The sequence below is a fragment of the Chenopodium quinoa genome, unplaced genomic scaffold (assembly GCF_001683475.1).
Source record: "Chenopodium quinoa cultivar QQ74 unplaced genomic scaffold, ASM168347v1, whole genome shotgun sequence".
Taxonomy (NCBI): domain Eukaryota; kingdom Viridiplantae; phylum Streptophyta; class Magnoliopsida; order Caryophyllales; family Amaranthaceae; genus Chenopodium; species Chenopodium quinoa.
The window spans coordinates 309,831-325,914 of NW_018743858.1; the positions used below are offsets into that span (position 1 = coordinate 309,831).

A 16,084-nucleotide genomic window follows, 5' to 3' on the forward strand; every position below is an offset into this window, starting at 1 on the left:
GATAGAGGCAAATAGGAGAAACAAGAAGATCTTTCGCTTCGAGGCTTATTGGCTGTCGAGGATGGAGTGTGGGGAGACTGTGAAGAATGCATGGTATGGATGTGTATCTAAGTCAATTACAGAGAAAATAGCACTTTGCTCGGAGGCCTTACAACATTGGGCAGATTCTACTTTTGGCAGTGTCAGGAAACGAATTAAAAAAGCTGAAGAGAGGCTAGGTGCGGCGCAAAGGAGAGTGATGGATAACCCGAACCTTGAACGATGTAGGACTATTTAAATGGAATTAGATGAATTACTGTTGATGGAAGAATCCTATTGGTATGCTAGATCGAGAGCAAATGAATTGAGGGATGGGGACAAAAACACCTCCTACTTTCATCACAAAGCGAGTGCCAGGATAAGAAAGAGTTTCATTGGGTAATTGGAGGATAGAAATGGCGAGTTGATACGGGATGAACAGGGGATAGTTCGTATAGCTACAGAGTACTTTTCCCACTTGTTCACTACGGAGGGATCCATGGAGGCTGAAAAGGCCTTAGAAGGCATACAGAGGATGGTAAAAGAGGAAATGAATGCAGCTTTAACAGAGGAGCCTGACATGGAGGAGACCCGGAGAGCATTATTTGATATGCACCCAAACAAAGCTCCAGGAATTGACAGTATGCATGCATTATTTTACCAAAAATTCTGGCAGATAGTTGGTGGTGATATTGTGAATATTATTTCTAGTTGGTGGAATAGTAATTTTGATATTTCGGATGTCAACAAAACTTGTATTGTTCTAATACCGAAATGTTATGAGCCTCGCAAGATGACATAGTTCCGGCCAATTAGCTTATGCAATGTTATTTATAAAATCGCCTCCAAAATGCTCGCAAACCGCCTTAAGACCATATTGAAAAATATTATATCCCCATAGCAGAGTGCTTTTGTGCCAGGCAGACTTATTACAGACAACGCCTTGATTGCTTTTGAGGTTTTTCATGCAATGAAAAGAAGGGGAGAGGGTAGACATGGTACGGTAGCTTTAAAGCTTGACATGATGAAGGCGTATGATAGGGTGGAATGGAGTTTTGTAGAGAATGTGATGAAGAGATTGGGCTTTAATGAATTGTGGTGCTAAAAAATTATTGAATGCATATCCTGTGTCTCCTTTTCGGTGAAGATTAATGGAAAGATTGAAGGAAATATTGTACCCCAACGTGGTCTCCGGCAAGGTGACCCGATATCCTCGTACTTATTTCTTATGGTTGCAGATGCGTTCTCCTGTCTTCTCTCAAAGGCTGTCAATGATAATGTCATTCATGGTGCAAAAATCTGTAAAGGTGCCCCTCGTATCTCCCATCTCCTTTTCGCAGATGATAGTATTTTGTTTGCTCGAGCAAATAATGTTGAATGTTAAAAAATTGCAGATATTCTTCATATTTATGAGCGAGCTTCAGGACAAAAAATCAATTTCAACAAATCTGAGGCATCATTTAGCAAAATTGACCCGGAATAATGGAGGGCTAGTATATGCAATATGCCAGGGGTGGAGAGGTGTGTAAGCATGAGAAATACTTGGGGATACCCACTGTAATTAGGAGATCAAAAAAGGCTATTTTTGTAGTTTTAAAGAACAGATTGTGGAAGAAGTTACAAGGGTGGAAAGAAAGATTGCTATCGAGGCCGGGGAAAGAAGTTTTAATCAAGGCGGTGGCTCAGGCTATCCCGTCTTACCTTATGAGTGTGTTTAAAATACACTACAAGAAAACAGCTGAATTTCGACGGAATTTTTCCGTCGGAAACAGGGTAAAATCCGTCGGAAAACGGCCTTCCGACGGAATTCCGTCGGAAACTGTCTCTCGAAACAACCCTTGTCGGAAATTCAACGTTTTCCGAGGGAAATTCCGTCGGAAGCCACTTTTCCAACGGAATACATTCTGTCGAAGCTGGTTGTGACTTTAACCGAAATTCCGTCGCAAAGTTCAGACGGAATTTTCAGTCGGAGCTGAAGTGGATTCCGACGGAATATTCCATCGGAAGAAGAATATTCCGACGGAAATTTCCGTCGAAAAATTGAATAAAAAAATATAAATAAAAAAAGCCACCCCCACCACCACCAGCCCAGCCCACCACCCCCTGCCCTGCCCCCTACCACTTGCCCTGCCCCCATTCCTGCCCCCTACCCCACGCCCCACAACCCCCACCCACACCCACCCACGCCCCATAACCCCCACCCACACCCACACCCACCCCATTCCACCCAGCCCGCCCACCCACCGTAACCACCTAACCCACCCTACACCGTAACCACCTTCCACCCACCCCACCCACCCCACACCACACCTTAACCACCTTCCACCCAGCCCACACCGTAACCACCCCACCCAGCTGAACCACCCAGCCCAAATCGGGAAAAAAAATTAAAAAAACGAAATATTTTTGAAAAAAAAACAGATCTAAGCCAATTTAAACCAATAAAGATCACAAAATTATGCTCAAAACAAAATAAATTGAAACCAAAACAAATCCATACACATTAAGCAAATGAACAAATACAAATCGAAACCAAAAATAACAGATCTATGCAAATTAACAAAAAAAATTACAAAATGTAAAAACAACGAACGAATTTGCTTGAATTTGAAACTTGAATTTGCTTGAACAACGAATGAATTTTCTTGAACGAACGGTTGAAGGTGTTGTTGTTGCGGTTCGTTGTTGATGTTGCGGTTGTTGTTGTTCCGGTTGTTGTTGTTGCGGTTCGTTGTTGATGTTGATGAATACAAAGAAAGAAGGAGAAAGAGGAGAAGGAGAAAGGAATGAGGAAGAAGAGGAGAGAAGGAGGAGAAGGAGAATGAGAGGAGAAAGAAAGAGAAGAAGAGAGGAGAGATAAGGAAAGCGGCTGTCAAAAAAAAAAGAGAAGAGCCGGAGAGATGGGTGGGTTTAGGGTTTGTATTTTTTTTATTATTTAAATATGTTCTGACGGAATATTCCGTCGGAATACTAATTTTCCGACGGAATATTCCGTCGGAAATTTTCGACGGATTTTATTTCGTTAGAAAGTTTTTGTTTCGACGGAATAATCCGTCGGAAAGTTCCGACGGATTTTATTCTGTCGGAAAATTAATAGATCGACGGAAAATTCCGTCGGAAAATCCATATATTCCAACGGATTTTAATTTCCTGGGAAATCCATCAGAAATATCCGACGGATTTATATTTCGTCGGAATTTCCGACGGATTTTCTCGTCCGTCGGAAGAAGTCCGTCGAAAATAAGCTTATTTCTTGTAGTGATACCGGAGGGTCTTGTTGACAAAATGCACTCCATTATTGCCCGATTTTGGTGGGGAAAAGGGGTGACTAGGAAACTTCACTGGATAAAATGGGACTCCTTGTGCTAGCCAAAAGCTAAGGGGGGAATGGGATTCCGTAACCTGAAAATTTTTAATGATGCACTGCTTGCGAAACAGGGATGGAGGCTCATGAATGATGATAGTTCACTGCTACATAGAGTATTAAAAGCCCGATATTACAAGAATTCTTGCTTTTTAGAGGCAAGGAGAGGCTTTGATCCGAGCTACACTTAGAGAGGAATCTGGAGGGCAAAATCTCTGTTGATTGAGGGTTTGAGATGGAGAGTTGGGGATGGCAGCAACATTCATGTATGGAAGGAAAGGTGGATGCCGGAAAATGTGGATTTTGTTCATCCAATACCTCCACCAAATGCTCTTCATGATCCCGAACTCATGGTCTCGGACCTGCTAGACCCGGAATCTAGAAACTGGGATATGGTGGCTATTGAACTCCATATGAGGACGGAAGACGTGCAAAAGATACTCTCAATCCCAATAGCCTTTCCAATGGACAAGGATATAAGGTTTTGGGGCTTATCAAATAATGGCCTTTTTTTATAGTTCGCTCAGCATATTGGCTCGGGGTGTTGGGTAATAGGAGTGTTTTTTCTGGTCAAGATGATAGTATGTGGAAGACAATATGGGGATTAAAGGGACCTCCTAAGCTCAAACATTTCATATGGAGAGCCTATACTAATACGCTGGCAGTGAGCCCTGAACTTCATCGCCACCATATTGCTGATGTGTGTGGATGCCATCAATGCTCGGAGGAGGTAGAGATTATTGCACATGTACTATTCCGATGTAATCCAGCTATAAGTATATGGGAAAACAGTGAATTTTGGGGGTATATTCAAGACAGTGGAATGGAGGACTTTCAAGGAATCTTTAAGAATGTGACAGAGCATGTGTCTCGAGAGGAGTTATCTAATTTCTCAACAATTGCATGGGAAGTGTGGACAAATTGGAACAAGGTTGTCTACGGCAACTCATCTCATGTTCTGAGTGAGCTAGTTGCAAACTTTGTAAAATACGTCCAAGACCATAACACGCTAGGATGTTTAGTGATGAGCAGAGGAAGGGCTGCTTGTCAGCAGGAGCGTGGAAGAGGCCACCAGAAGGTGTTCTTAAAATTAATACGGATGCAACACTCTTACCTACATCAGAGGTGGGATTGGGTGCGGTTGCCAAAGATTGGAATGGAAGGCTCGTGTTTGCAGCAGCTAGGAGGAGGAGAGGAAGTTGGGAACCTGAGGTGGCGGAAGCAGCAGCATGCTGTTATGGAATTGAGATGGCCTCACGCATGGGGTACACAAGGGTCTGGTTAGAGTGTGATGCTCTGAGTATTGTTCAAAAAATTTCAGGGAAGTGTGGGGGTAATTCTTATAGCTTTATGTTTGTTAATTGTCTTCGTAGTTTAATTTCTGCTTTGAGTTTTTTCTTTTGTAGTCATGTTAAGAGAGGGGGTAATACTAGAGCCCATTTGGTCGTCAGGTCTTGCCCGATCAATGAGGTTGAACATGTTTGGCTTGATCCGTTTCCGAATAGCTTTATAACGCTAGCGAATATGGACTTTAATTAATTAATATATATTCCCTCTTTCTAAAAAAAATGAAAGGATTTTTTACTTTATTTATTTAATTTCAAAGTCACTAAATTTTTTATTTTATGTTTGGTTTTGTTTTAATAAGAGCAAAGTCACTAAATTGTCGAAGGGAAGAGAAGTGGACGAACAACGAAAATAATTGTGATTTTAGACAGAGTTAAAAAAAGAAATGATAAGTAGAACGTGAAAACTGAATTTTTAAAAAGGGGTATAGGCAGCTCGATGGGGTATAATATACTCCTAATTCTTTTCTATTTTTAGGCAGTCAATGTTGTAACCTTTTATGGTAGGGAACAGCAAAAAGATGCCTTTTTCCCCCAACAATTTCAGGACCAACTATAGATTAAAGTATACGGAGTGATTCTTCATCTGTATACGTAATTGGTGTGCGCCAAGTGCTACGGACTTAATCGGTAAACTTAAACTCGTACTAAATAAGGTTTGACTCACTTTTTTACAAGTCTTAATTTATATGAAGTATCTTAGTGATTAAGAATTTAAACATTACCGATAAAAGGTATTTGAGATGAAAACTCCCTTATTTATAAGTACATAATCCACAAATAATAAATCAAAATAACTGTAACGATTGAAGTATGGTCATAATCTTTCATTTTATTAATAGACAATCATGACGATGAAATAATTGGAGTACAGTATTAGCAATTGAAGCTCGTCCACATCACCTTTTTAGTTACTCTAACAGCAAAAAAAAATATATAAAAAATAATGTTTATAACTTTATAATACTTTGTATACGACTAATATGCTCCTTTACATTATTATTAATTTTTATTAATAACAGTACAGCCTTCACAAGTACAAAAAAAAAAAAAAAAAAATAAAAAATAAAAAAAAAAAAATTAAGAAAAAAAAAAGGAACTATTCTACATTACAATCACTATGAAAAGTAATCGAGCTCGGCTATATAACTAATTTGGCTCAGTTGTGGACTAACTAGCTTAGCCTCTTTAGAATTAAGATAAGAAAAAATGTTGGTTAAAGTTTGTACTGTCACACTACCTAAACTACATGACATTATACATTGATAATTTTTTTAATCTATTTATATTATTGAGAAATGAGGGGTTAACAGAGGATTTGTTTCATGAAAACCTTCGTTTGCTGATGGCAAAGATAATTTCAATGTCGTCTTCTCTTTGTTTTCTATGCACACAACTTGTTCGAATTTTGAATTAATCTTCTTGTCATTGTTACTGTAATCGAATGCAGTCGAAATTGGTAATAATCCCGGAGTTTGTGATACTGAAGAATTTGTCAATTCAATTGCTCTGTCTGCTTGCACACTCCAATCTGTTTTGTACAGGACGTACAGCATCAGGAGCGCGCAGGAAGCTTGGGCAGCGAGTAGTCCGACCCATAGCCCCGCGAACCCCTTTTTAAGAATGAACCCGAAGAAGATAGCAACAGGCATTCCTACTAAGTAGAATGACCCGAGGTTTATGTTTGCTCCGATTGTAGGCCTTGCACTACCGCGAAGGACTCCACAGCCTGTTGTCTGTGGACAGTTCCCGAGCTCGCAGAGGCCTACAATCGGCAATGCAACAGCAGTAAGATGTAGAATTTCTTCATCATTGGTGAAAAACCTACCCCATTGATTCCTCATTAAAATGGTAAAGAGTGTGGCAGTGAGTCCCAATACAACGGCGCATGACAATGACACGATCATGGAGATACGAGCCTTCCCGGGGCGGTGTGCTCCAAGCTCATTCCCAACTCTAGTAGAGACACCAAGGGATAAAGATGAAGGGAAAACATAAACCAACGATGTGGTTTGTATGAGTATCCCCATCGACGCTATGGTCGCTCTCGGATTGGCTAGCAGTCCGCAAAGCATAATCATGAACTCGTACCACCACCACTCAAGACAAACTGAAGCACAAGTAGGAATAGCGAGGGCTAGTAAGGACGACCAACCTCTAAGGCAATCCATACTCGGGGCAATCCACGAGTCTTTATAGACTCGCGAGAAATAAATAAAAGAAGAGAGTAAAAGGCACAAGTTCAAATTAGTCCATATCATGCCAATGGCAACACCGGCGATGCCTAGTTTAAGATGGACTACTAGGAGGAAATTGAGAGGCAAATGGATTAGTACCGAAATCGCGGTACAATAAGTTAAGGGCAATGTGATGTTTTGTGTCCTTAGATAGATTCTAAGAGGATGGAGTAAAGAAAGGAAAAAAAGATCAGGAATAGAAAAAAGAAGAAAGATTTGAGCAACGGATGAAATTTCATCATCTTGACCACACCAAAGTAGGATTCTTTTCATGTTAATCCACATGAAAGTGATGGGCACTGAAGTTGAGAAAAGTAGAAGCACTGTTCTTTGTAAAGATAACCCAAGAAGCTTCATTTGTTTCGCACCATATACTTGTCCACAAATAGGTTCCATTCCCATGGCTAACCCGGATATGACCGAATAGCCGGTGATGTTCGCGAACCCAATGGCTAGCGAACCACCGGCTAACTCGAGCTCGCCGAGGTAGCCTAGGAACAGCATGGAGATCATTGCTCTTGAATATAGCAACAATCCTGTTACGGTTGTTGGCCCTGATATCTTTCCTATTGCTTTCATCTCTTGTACTGCCTGAAATTTCAAAGTAGAAAACATTAATTAATTACATTCAATAAAAGCAAAACAAAGCAAATCAAATTAGGTAAAAAAAAAAATATTAGTTTTATTTTGACTTTTGATTTTTAATTTTTTTTTTTTCATACCTCGGAAATGGTTGGCCATCTATGAAGATCGTTATCATCATCATCAATAATAGTAGTAGGACGAGTATCCATTAACTTGTTATCACTCGATAGCGAATTCATACGAGTTTTGGTAGGAGAAGGTGAAGAGATTATAGGCTTAGGAATGTTGGACATAATAATAATAATAATAATAATAATAATAATAATAATAATAATAATAATATGAGAATAAAGAGAAGCTTTTGAATGAATAATTAAGAAAAACAAAACTTGTACAAACAAAATAGACGTTTGTGTATGTCTTTCTCTAAGGAAGCAACTAAATAGAAATGAGATTAACAAAGAAATGAGAGAAGTGGTATATATATATATATATATATATATATATATATATATATATATATATATATATATATATATATATATATATATATATACTCCTACATACACTAACACATTTGTGGGGTCCTCTTATTTTACGTGTCGAATCCGCAGTAAAATGGAGGAAAGGACCGTCTTAGAAGATCGGCCGGCCTATTTTGTTACCATTTCTATAGCTTCCTTAATCCCCTCTTTTTTATCTTTATTTGATTCACGCATTGTATGTATGTGTTTGGAAATCAATAATATCATCTTTGATTTAGTTTTAAGATTATGGTGTTGTTTTAGGACAAAAATTATAGGAAGATATCTTATTTGATCTGCAATTATCCTATCATGATAGTTTTTATGTAATTACAGCGAGAAATTTTATTTGATCCATACTTTTCATTGTATGTAGTACTTAATTTATTATAGGGAGAAATCTTAATTGATGCGCAATTATCATTGTAATATTTGTAAAATCATAGATAGGGAGAAATCTTATATGATTCATATATAATTGTCGATTTGTCGTTGTAATATTTATGAAATCATAAGAAAGAATATTATTTATTTGATCCACAATTATTATTGTAGTACTCCCTCCGTTTTTTTTTTAATTATTTACATTTTCACTTTTATAGTCAATTTTCTAAAACTTTGACTATTAAAATTCACTATTACTCTAAACATCATAACCATATCTGTATATATATATGGGATCTTATTAGATTTGGCTTGAAATGTATTTATTAGTTGAATATCTACATACGACTATACTTGGTCAAAGATGTGCATTGGAGACCTTAAAATTCAAAGTTTTAATGAATAAAAAGAAATAGAAGGAGTGGTACATATAAAATCATAGGGTAAAATCTTATTAGAACCACAATTATTGTAATATTCATAAAATCGTAGGGAGAAATCATATGTGATGCACAATTATCATTGTAGTATTTATAAAATCAGAAATAGAAATCTTCTGTGATCCACAATTTTTTCATGGCTTTCAAATATTATAATTATGAAAGATTTATTTTGTGAATAAGTTATTATCTCCATCCTCCATTTTTATTTACTTATAGCACACCACTTTGATGCGCACTTTAAGAAAGATAGAACGAACAAATTAATTGACAAAATTTTACTACCGATAAGAAGAAAGTGATAAGTTGCCATGGTTTAAATTTTATATCCTAATTCATTCTTTAATTATTCTAATCGATTTGGGGGAGAAAATTTTCTTTATTTTACAATAACACCTAACATCAGTGTGGATGATATGTCAATTCTATCCAATTGGCATGGTATAGTTTAGGGCTGATATTGTAGGTGTCATCCCACCCAACACTAAAAGCTTCACCCTTGTCAATGCTCAATTTAAACCATTAAATATCTTTAGTTGTGGTTTAGTAAAAAATTTAAAGATTATATAATTAAATAAAATACGTATATTTAGAGACAAATCCAACAAAATCCTACATGACTATATTTTTTATCTTCAATATAAATCACAATATGACATCAGCGGCTGATCCAGGATTTCTAACTAGGGGTAGCACAAAATGATAAGAAAAAATAGAAAAAATTTCTATAGTATATATTATTGTTTAATAATTAGCCTTTAACTTTTGAACATTCAATTTGGTAGATAAATTTTCATTTCAAAAATATGGAATAATTTATATTCTAGTTATCAATATGATCAAATTTATTTAATATGTTTAATAGGGGTAGTACATACAAAGTATACTATGAAATTATTTTACTTAATATAAATTATTGCTTTACTCATATAAAACTAAAAGTAAATATATTACTTAGCAAATAGATATGTGCATTGAAAAGTGCAATAAAAATGGAAGTATTTCATCAAATGAAGGAGTTTTTAAGAATAATAAGTTAGTCATTTCATTTTTTTTTATATTTTTTTTGTTATGTTTGGTATCATGTACAATGATTTTAAAATAATTAAAGTATAAGTATATATTATATAATTTAAAAATTATAAATTCTACTACTTTATAATAATTTCTTATAACTTAAATGAGATTTAAAAAAATATATATTTACAAATATAAGTAAAAGTAAAACCCAGACCGTAAGTAGGTACATATATTAGTAAAAGTAAAACACGGAATCTAAGATACCTATTTTATATATAACAGGTCTCTTATATTTTTAACATGGAAAGAAGCGCGCTTTGTTGTAATTTGTCGTGGGCCTTATGAGCTTATAGCAGCCTTTAAGATACCGGTTATCTAAGATAACCGGTCTCTTTGAACAACTTCTTATATTTTTATTTTTATTTTCAGGGGTAGCACATATGTTACCCCTTATGCCTTCGTGGATCTGCCACTGTATGACGTAATAACAGATAGTATGAACAATGTTTAAGTCTAATTTGCTAGTAAATGGAGTGGAGGAAGTATATATATGCAAGAAATATGGGGATCAAATTCAACAACTATTATAGATATAGGAATCATTTTGTGACAAAACCAAATGCTAACTCTGCTAGTTATTAATCTAACTTTTTAAACCTTAATTAAACAATTGTTGATATATATACATTAAGCTTTGTTTTTAGGTGGGTTTGTAAAGAGGGTTTTTAGGTGTTTGGCTAGGGTTTCGGGTTGGTACAAAAACCTTCCCCACCCCCTAAAACCCTCCCTACACACTCGAAAATCCAACCTACCACCCAAAAACAATGCTTAATAGGTTAAGTATAGTTTAATTAAGGTTCAACAAGTTATTTAGAGATTAATGACTAACAAAGATAGACACCTTTAGTCATAAAGGATATTTGGTGAATTTATGCATGAAGGGGTCATTGATGAATTTAAAGAACATATAAGTTAGGGTTATTTAAAAATAAATAAATAAATAAATAAATAAATAAAACATATTATATATCATACATGAACATCATCTTGTTTACATTACTACACATGTGACTCTTTGAGCTAAATGAAAAACAAACAAGCAGTTTCTTACTAAATATAAAATAAGGAGGTAAAGTAATACTTCGTAAGATTCAGCTAGTTGACTTGATCAATTAAAATAACACCACATTAGCAATGTATCATTGTTAATAAAAATGTCTGGATATATTTCTAATTGTTGAATGCTAATATATATCTCCTTCGTTCTCTTGTTAGTATTTTGTAAATAAATAGTGCAAAGGTTTGAATATTGTAATAATAAAGAAGTAGGAATCGTAGTTTTCAAAGTAGCATCTTTGTTGGCTAGTAAGTAGGCAAGCATCCCATTAATTTTTTTACTCTTTTTGCTTTTAATTCTTTAGTCCCCTTTTTCATATATTTGTTGAAAATTTTACGGTAGTTATCTTTAAATTGAATACCACTATCATTAAATTTTATTAGCCGATTTTTAATTTATTTTTTTGTTAATCAAAGTTATTAAAATAATTTTCTTTTAAGAAAATTCATAATGTTTTTTTTTTTTTTTCAGAAATTCATATAGGTTAACTATTCTATTATAAATATCAACCAAATTGTTTTTTTCATCTTACAATTTTGAGATTTGAGATTACACCATTTGAAGACTTTTTAATTTGGTGGTGGTAGTGAAGATTCCCTTGCATTGAAATAAAGAGAATATATTTGGGCATGCACAATGATGCATTAAAAATAATTTACATTAACATATACAACAAAACACAGTCCAACAAGATCAAATTGGTAATTTGAGAAATCGTAGGTAACTATTTATCGACCATGTAACATGGTCAGTGATAGTCTATCAAAATACCCTTATTTGCTACATTCAGATTTTACAAATATTAAATATTTATGGCGTGTTCGACAAAATATAGCTGTGAAGGTAGCTGTTAGCTGTTAGTAAATGTGGCATATTATATTTGAATAAGAGTAGTTTAGTTTTAGTCAAAGAAACTAGACGTACAAAATAAAAAATGAAATGGGGACCATGGTGTGTTGTTTTTTCTTATTAATTTACTTGGATTTTGAATTACATGGTGATGATGAATTTGATCCATGACGGTAAAAGTTACCAGCTTAAAGAAAGGTCGGTAATCAGTAATCAGTATAATAGTTTTAAACGGCCAAGAGTGAGGAGGTTACATAATTTATAAGGATAATGCTATCGGATTATACCAATTCTTATAGTATACATGAAATATAGAAAATGGGTGGGCTCAAATTATATAGCTTATATATTAAGTTGTCGTTGACAGAAGTTTGGATAATTTAATCTAAACTTTATTAATTTATCATGTTTGTATTTATATGGCAAAAGTACACTTTTATTGTAAGTGGGAATGAACAAAATAAGGATTGAAATGACAAGTAAGCATATTAGAATATTTTGACAAGAGCCTCAAAATTTATAAATTCTCCATAGTACCATAATAAATGAGACTTGTATTTTGCTATTGCATCTTTTTGTTGGTTAAATTGTCTTAAAAGTTAATAAATGGTATTTTTATAGCTCAATAGTCAACGATTCTAAAATTTTATTTGTAATTTAAGTACTCCGTTAGTATAATTGTATAGCTTTTCCCTCTTCATTTTCTATTGATGAATATGTATATATGATAACTATATATATGTTTTTTTGTCATTTTGTGCATAAAACCAACTATAATTTGTTTATATTATAACTATGGTTATTCTTTGCTTATGTGCTTGTACCTTGTGAGCACGTAACACTACTACAAAAAAGGCCTAAGGAACTACTACAAAGACACCATAAAAATCACTAATATGGTTTCTTAGATAAAGAAACCATATATGAGAGATGTCCGATTACTTAGGTAAAAGATAAGAAACCAATTATAACTAAAACAGGTCTCTTAGATTTCATATAATGTTTAACATTTTTAAATAATAAAACCTAAACCATTCCCGTAAAAACTGCCTTTACCGCCCACCTCAAAACAGAAAATAAAAAAGAAAAACCTCCCATTAATTTCTCAGTAATATAGTTGCAATTTCCCTTTACTCATTTTCATTTTCTAAATTTTCTATTGTTCCTTAATAATTTTTATCACTTTAACTCTTTCATTCATAATAAAAAAACCTTCACAGATTAACAACGTCTAAGAACTTGATACGCTTCGAGCTATCGTCTTTTCGTCCCGTCGTCGTATTTCCAACAAGATCGTCAATAACCTCCGTCGAATTCCAGGACAGCCGCTTTCAATTTAAATACATGGTAAAAGTTTTTTTTACCAATTAATTTCATCTATCTCAGTTTTTTTTTAATCTTGTTAATGCTCACTTAATAATAGTATTCAAGAAAGAAAATTGATCTCGTAATAAAAAATTTCTATGAACCCCGAAACAATTTTTTTTTTTTTTTTTTTTTTTTTTTTTGTGTGTATGTAATCTTAGGTCCATAGCAAAAACCCATATAATTCAAGTATGAGAAATGCTTCCGGAAAATTTTATACACACAAAAATTGGACTTCGTATGCAATTTATCTTAGGTCCATAGCAAAAACCCATATAATTCAACCTTAAATCATTAATTTATTTTTTCAAAAAATAATCAAAGAGACCGGTTATCTCTTGGAACCGGTTTCTTAAACAATATCTAGAAACCGGTTATGCAAAAGAATCTAATAGACCTGTTTTAATAAATAACTGGTTTCTTCGCTTACACTAAGATACAAAATATCCGGTCTCTTAGCTAGGCACCGGAAATTTTCCGGTTTCCTAGGCATATTTTGCCCGGTCTTCTAGGCCATTTTTGTAGTAGTGTAAGCAGCAAAATAGCTTTGATGATACAATATCTTAATTTAATTTAGGCCAAATTAGAAAATAACACCTGCTAAAAACCCCGATTTTGATAATAACACTTGTTGAAAAAAAAAGTTTTACTATAACACCTACAAAAATCCCAAAATTTTGGTTTCACCACCCACTAACGGACTTTTGGATGGAAACCGTTAGTGGAGCCCGCCATGTACACATGTCAATAAGGTATTGGTTTAAAAAAAAAGTAAAATTACAAAAAAAAAAAAAAAAAAAAAAACCCTAAACCCTAACCCAGCCACCACCGGCGGCCGTCACTCCACCGCCGGAGACCCCCACTGCCGCCGGAAACCTTTCCTTCACCGGCAAAATCACAGGCCATCACCCCCACCGACATTAGCCCCGCCGCAAATCTCCTTCCCCCTTCCCTCTCCCCGAAAAATCACCCCTACCCACCACAGCCCCCCCTCGTGAAAACCACCTAGCCCCTTCGCCCCCTCGCTGAAAACCACCTAGCCCCCTCGCTGAAAACCACACCTGGAATTACCCCTCACCTTCAAACCGGCCGAAATCGACCTTAGAAGCCCCAAATCTGTCGATTTCGCGGTGGAGGCAAACGAAATTGGTTGTTTAGGGGAATGCCGGTGTTAGGGGAGGAGGTTTGGGGGTTGTCGGTGTTAGGGGAGGGGGTTTAGGGCAGTGCTGGTGTTAGGGGAGGGGATATCGGGAGATGTCGGCGTTAGGGAAGGGGTTGTCGGTGTTAGGGGAGGAGGTTTCTGGGGCTGGCTGGGTTAGGGGGTTAGTTTTTTTTTTTTTTTTTAACCAATACACAACGGATACGTGTACGTGGCGGGCCCCACTAACGGTTTCCATCCCAAAGTCCGTTAATGGGTGGTGAAACCAAAATTTTGGGATTTTTGCAGGTGTTATAATAAAACTTTTATTTCAACAGGTGTTATTATCAATATCGGGGTCTTTAATAGGTGTTATTTTCTAATTTGGCATTTAATTTATCGTGAAGTTCTTCGTTTTACTATAAATACATTTTATTTACCTAATTTTCACTTTATTTAAGATTATATAAACTAATTTGAACCTATTTGAAACTACCTAAACTAATACAAGTATGAGTCAATTACTCTACTTCAACAACAATTGATCGTAAGACATAATTTTTTATCTTTCTAATATATATCCTCCTTTCCAGTCCTCAAATAGTCTTCTATTAAGCTTTGATGCAAAATATTAAGGAAATTAGTAGGGTGGGATAACTATTTTATAGGATAGCTAGTGGACGGATAAAATGATCTACGTAATATAAAATACAAGTATGAAGTTAGCTGAGGGGTAAAATCCAATTTTTAAAACATGAAATTTTTTGTGGACAAACTAAAAATGAATAAAATACAAGAAGATTATTAGTGGACATAGCAAATAAACTTTTTATTTGACTATTATTTCAATATTTGGGGGGGGGGGGACATGCATGGTGTTTGCTCCCACTAACCATGTGATTAAGGTCATACACCATAAACGGATAAAAGTGTCAACAATGAATAGAAAAAAACCATCAATTTAGGTATACTTGTGATCCCATATTTAAGGTAGCGACAAGTTTTTTCTATACGAATTTTTCGGGCTACTGCCTCATCTTATTTGTCGTTTACTTTTTTTTGGTTATACAAAGTATATGTATTTCAAGGGTGTATTGTAATGCTTGTTACTAGATTCAAAGAATAAAAGCATTGCCAACAAGTTATTTGGCCTAAGAATAAGATAGAGGTTCTAGCTAGCCAATGCCATGGATGAAGTTGATGACAATGTGGCTCTAACAAGCTAAGTGTAATGTTTGATGTTTTGGTTATAATGAATATTCGGTACGTCCAAAATTGCGAGTCACATACTCACATATACATGATTGTGAGGAAAAATACCGCATTTAATAAAACATGGAACATTATTTGATTGGATTTCACAATACTCGGCTAAAGTGGATACAGAAAAGATAGGAAATTAAAGAAACAGCTATGTAAAAGGGAAATTTAGTCAAAATGTGATGAAACATAAAAGCTTTCCATTGTAACAATTATGGGAAATTACAATTCATTACACCTCCTAATAGTAACCTCGAGAGATGTTAGTGTTTAGTATAGACATGGATGCTGATTAATCTTAATAACATAATAGATAAAATGACATTCAAATCATCTAAATTACTCAAAGCAATCAAAGGAATAAATTAAGTCAACTAAGATGTTGCACTTGCACTAATATACTCCATAAGAATATGTCATACTTAAAATTAGAAGGA

General features: G+C 35.0%; 1 protein-coding gene across 1 annotated transcript; it reads right to left on the reverse strand.

The window, feature by feature from the left end:
• Nucleotides 1-5,782: 5,782 nt before the first annotated feature.
• LOC110686355 (protein DETOXIFICATION 48-like) lies at nt 5,783-7,979 on the reverse strand. Its single transcript, XM_021862947.1, has 2 exons — nt 7,688-7,979; nt 5,783-7,556 (listed from the first exon to the last, which is right to left on the reverse strand). The coding sequence occupies exons 1-2, from the start codon at nt 7,841-7,843 to the stop codon at nt 6,012-6,014; spliced, it is 1,701 nt and encodes a 566-aa protein (XP_021718639.1). The 5' UTR covers nt 7,844-7,979; the 3' UTR covers nt 5,783-6,011.
• Between the last annotated feature and the right edge of the window lie 8,105 nt (nt 7,980-16,084).

Bases quoted from the DNA above. Each gene is read 5' to 3' on its own strand.
- LOC110686355 (XM_021862947.1), bottom strand. From the start codon at position 7,843: ATGTCCAACATTCCTAAGCCTATAATCTCTTCACCTTCTCCTACCAAA. The intron at 7,557-7,687 runs GTATGAAAAAAA...TTGAAATTTCAG, and splicing joins GATGGCCAACCATTTCCGAG to GCAGTACAAGAGATGAAAGC.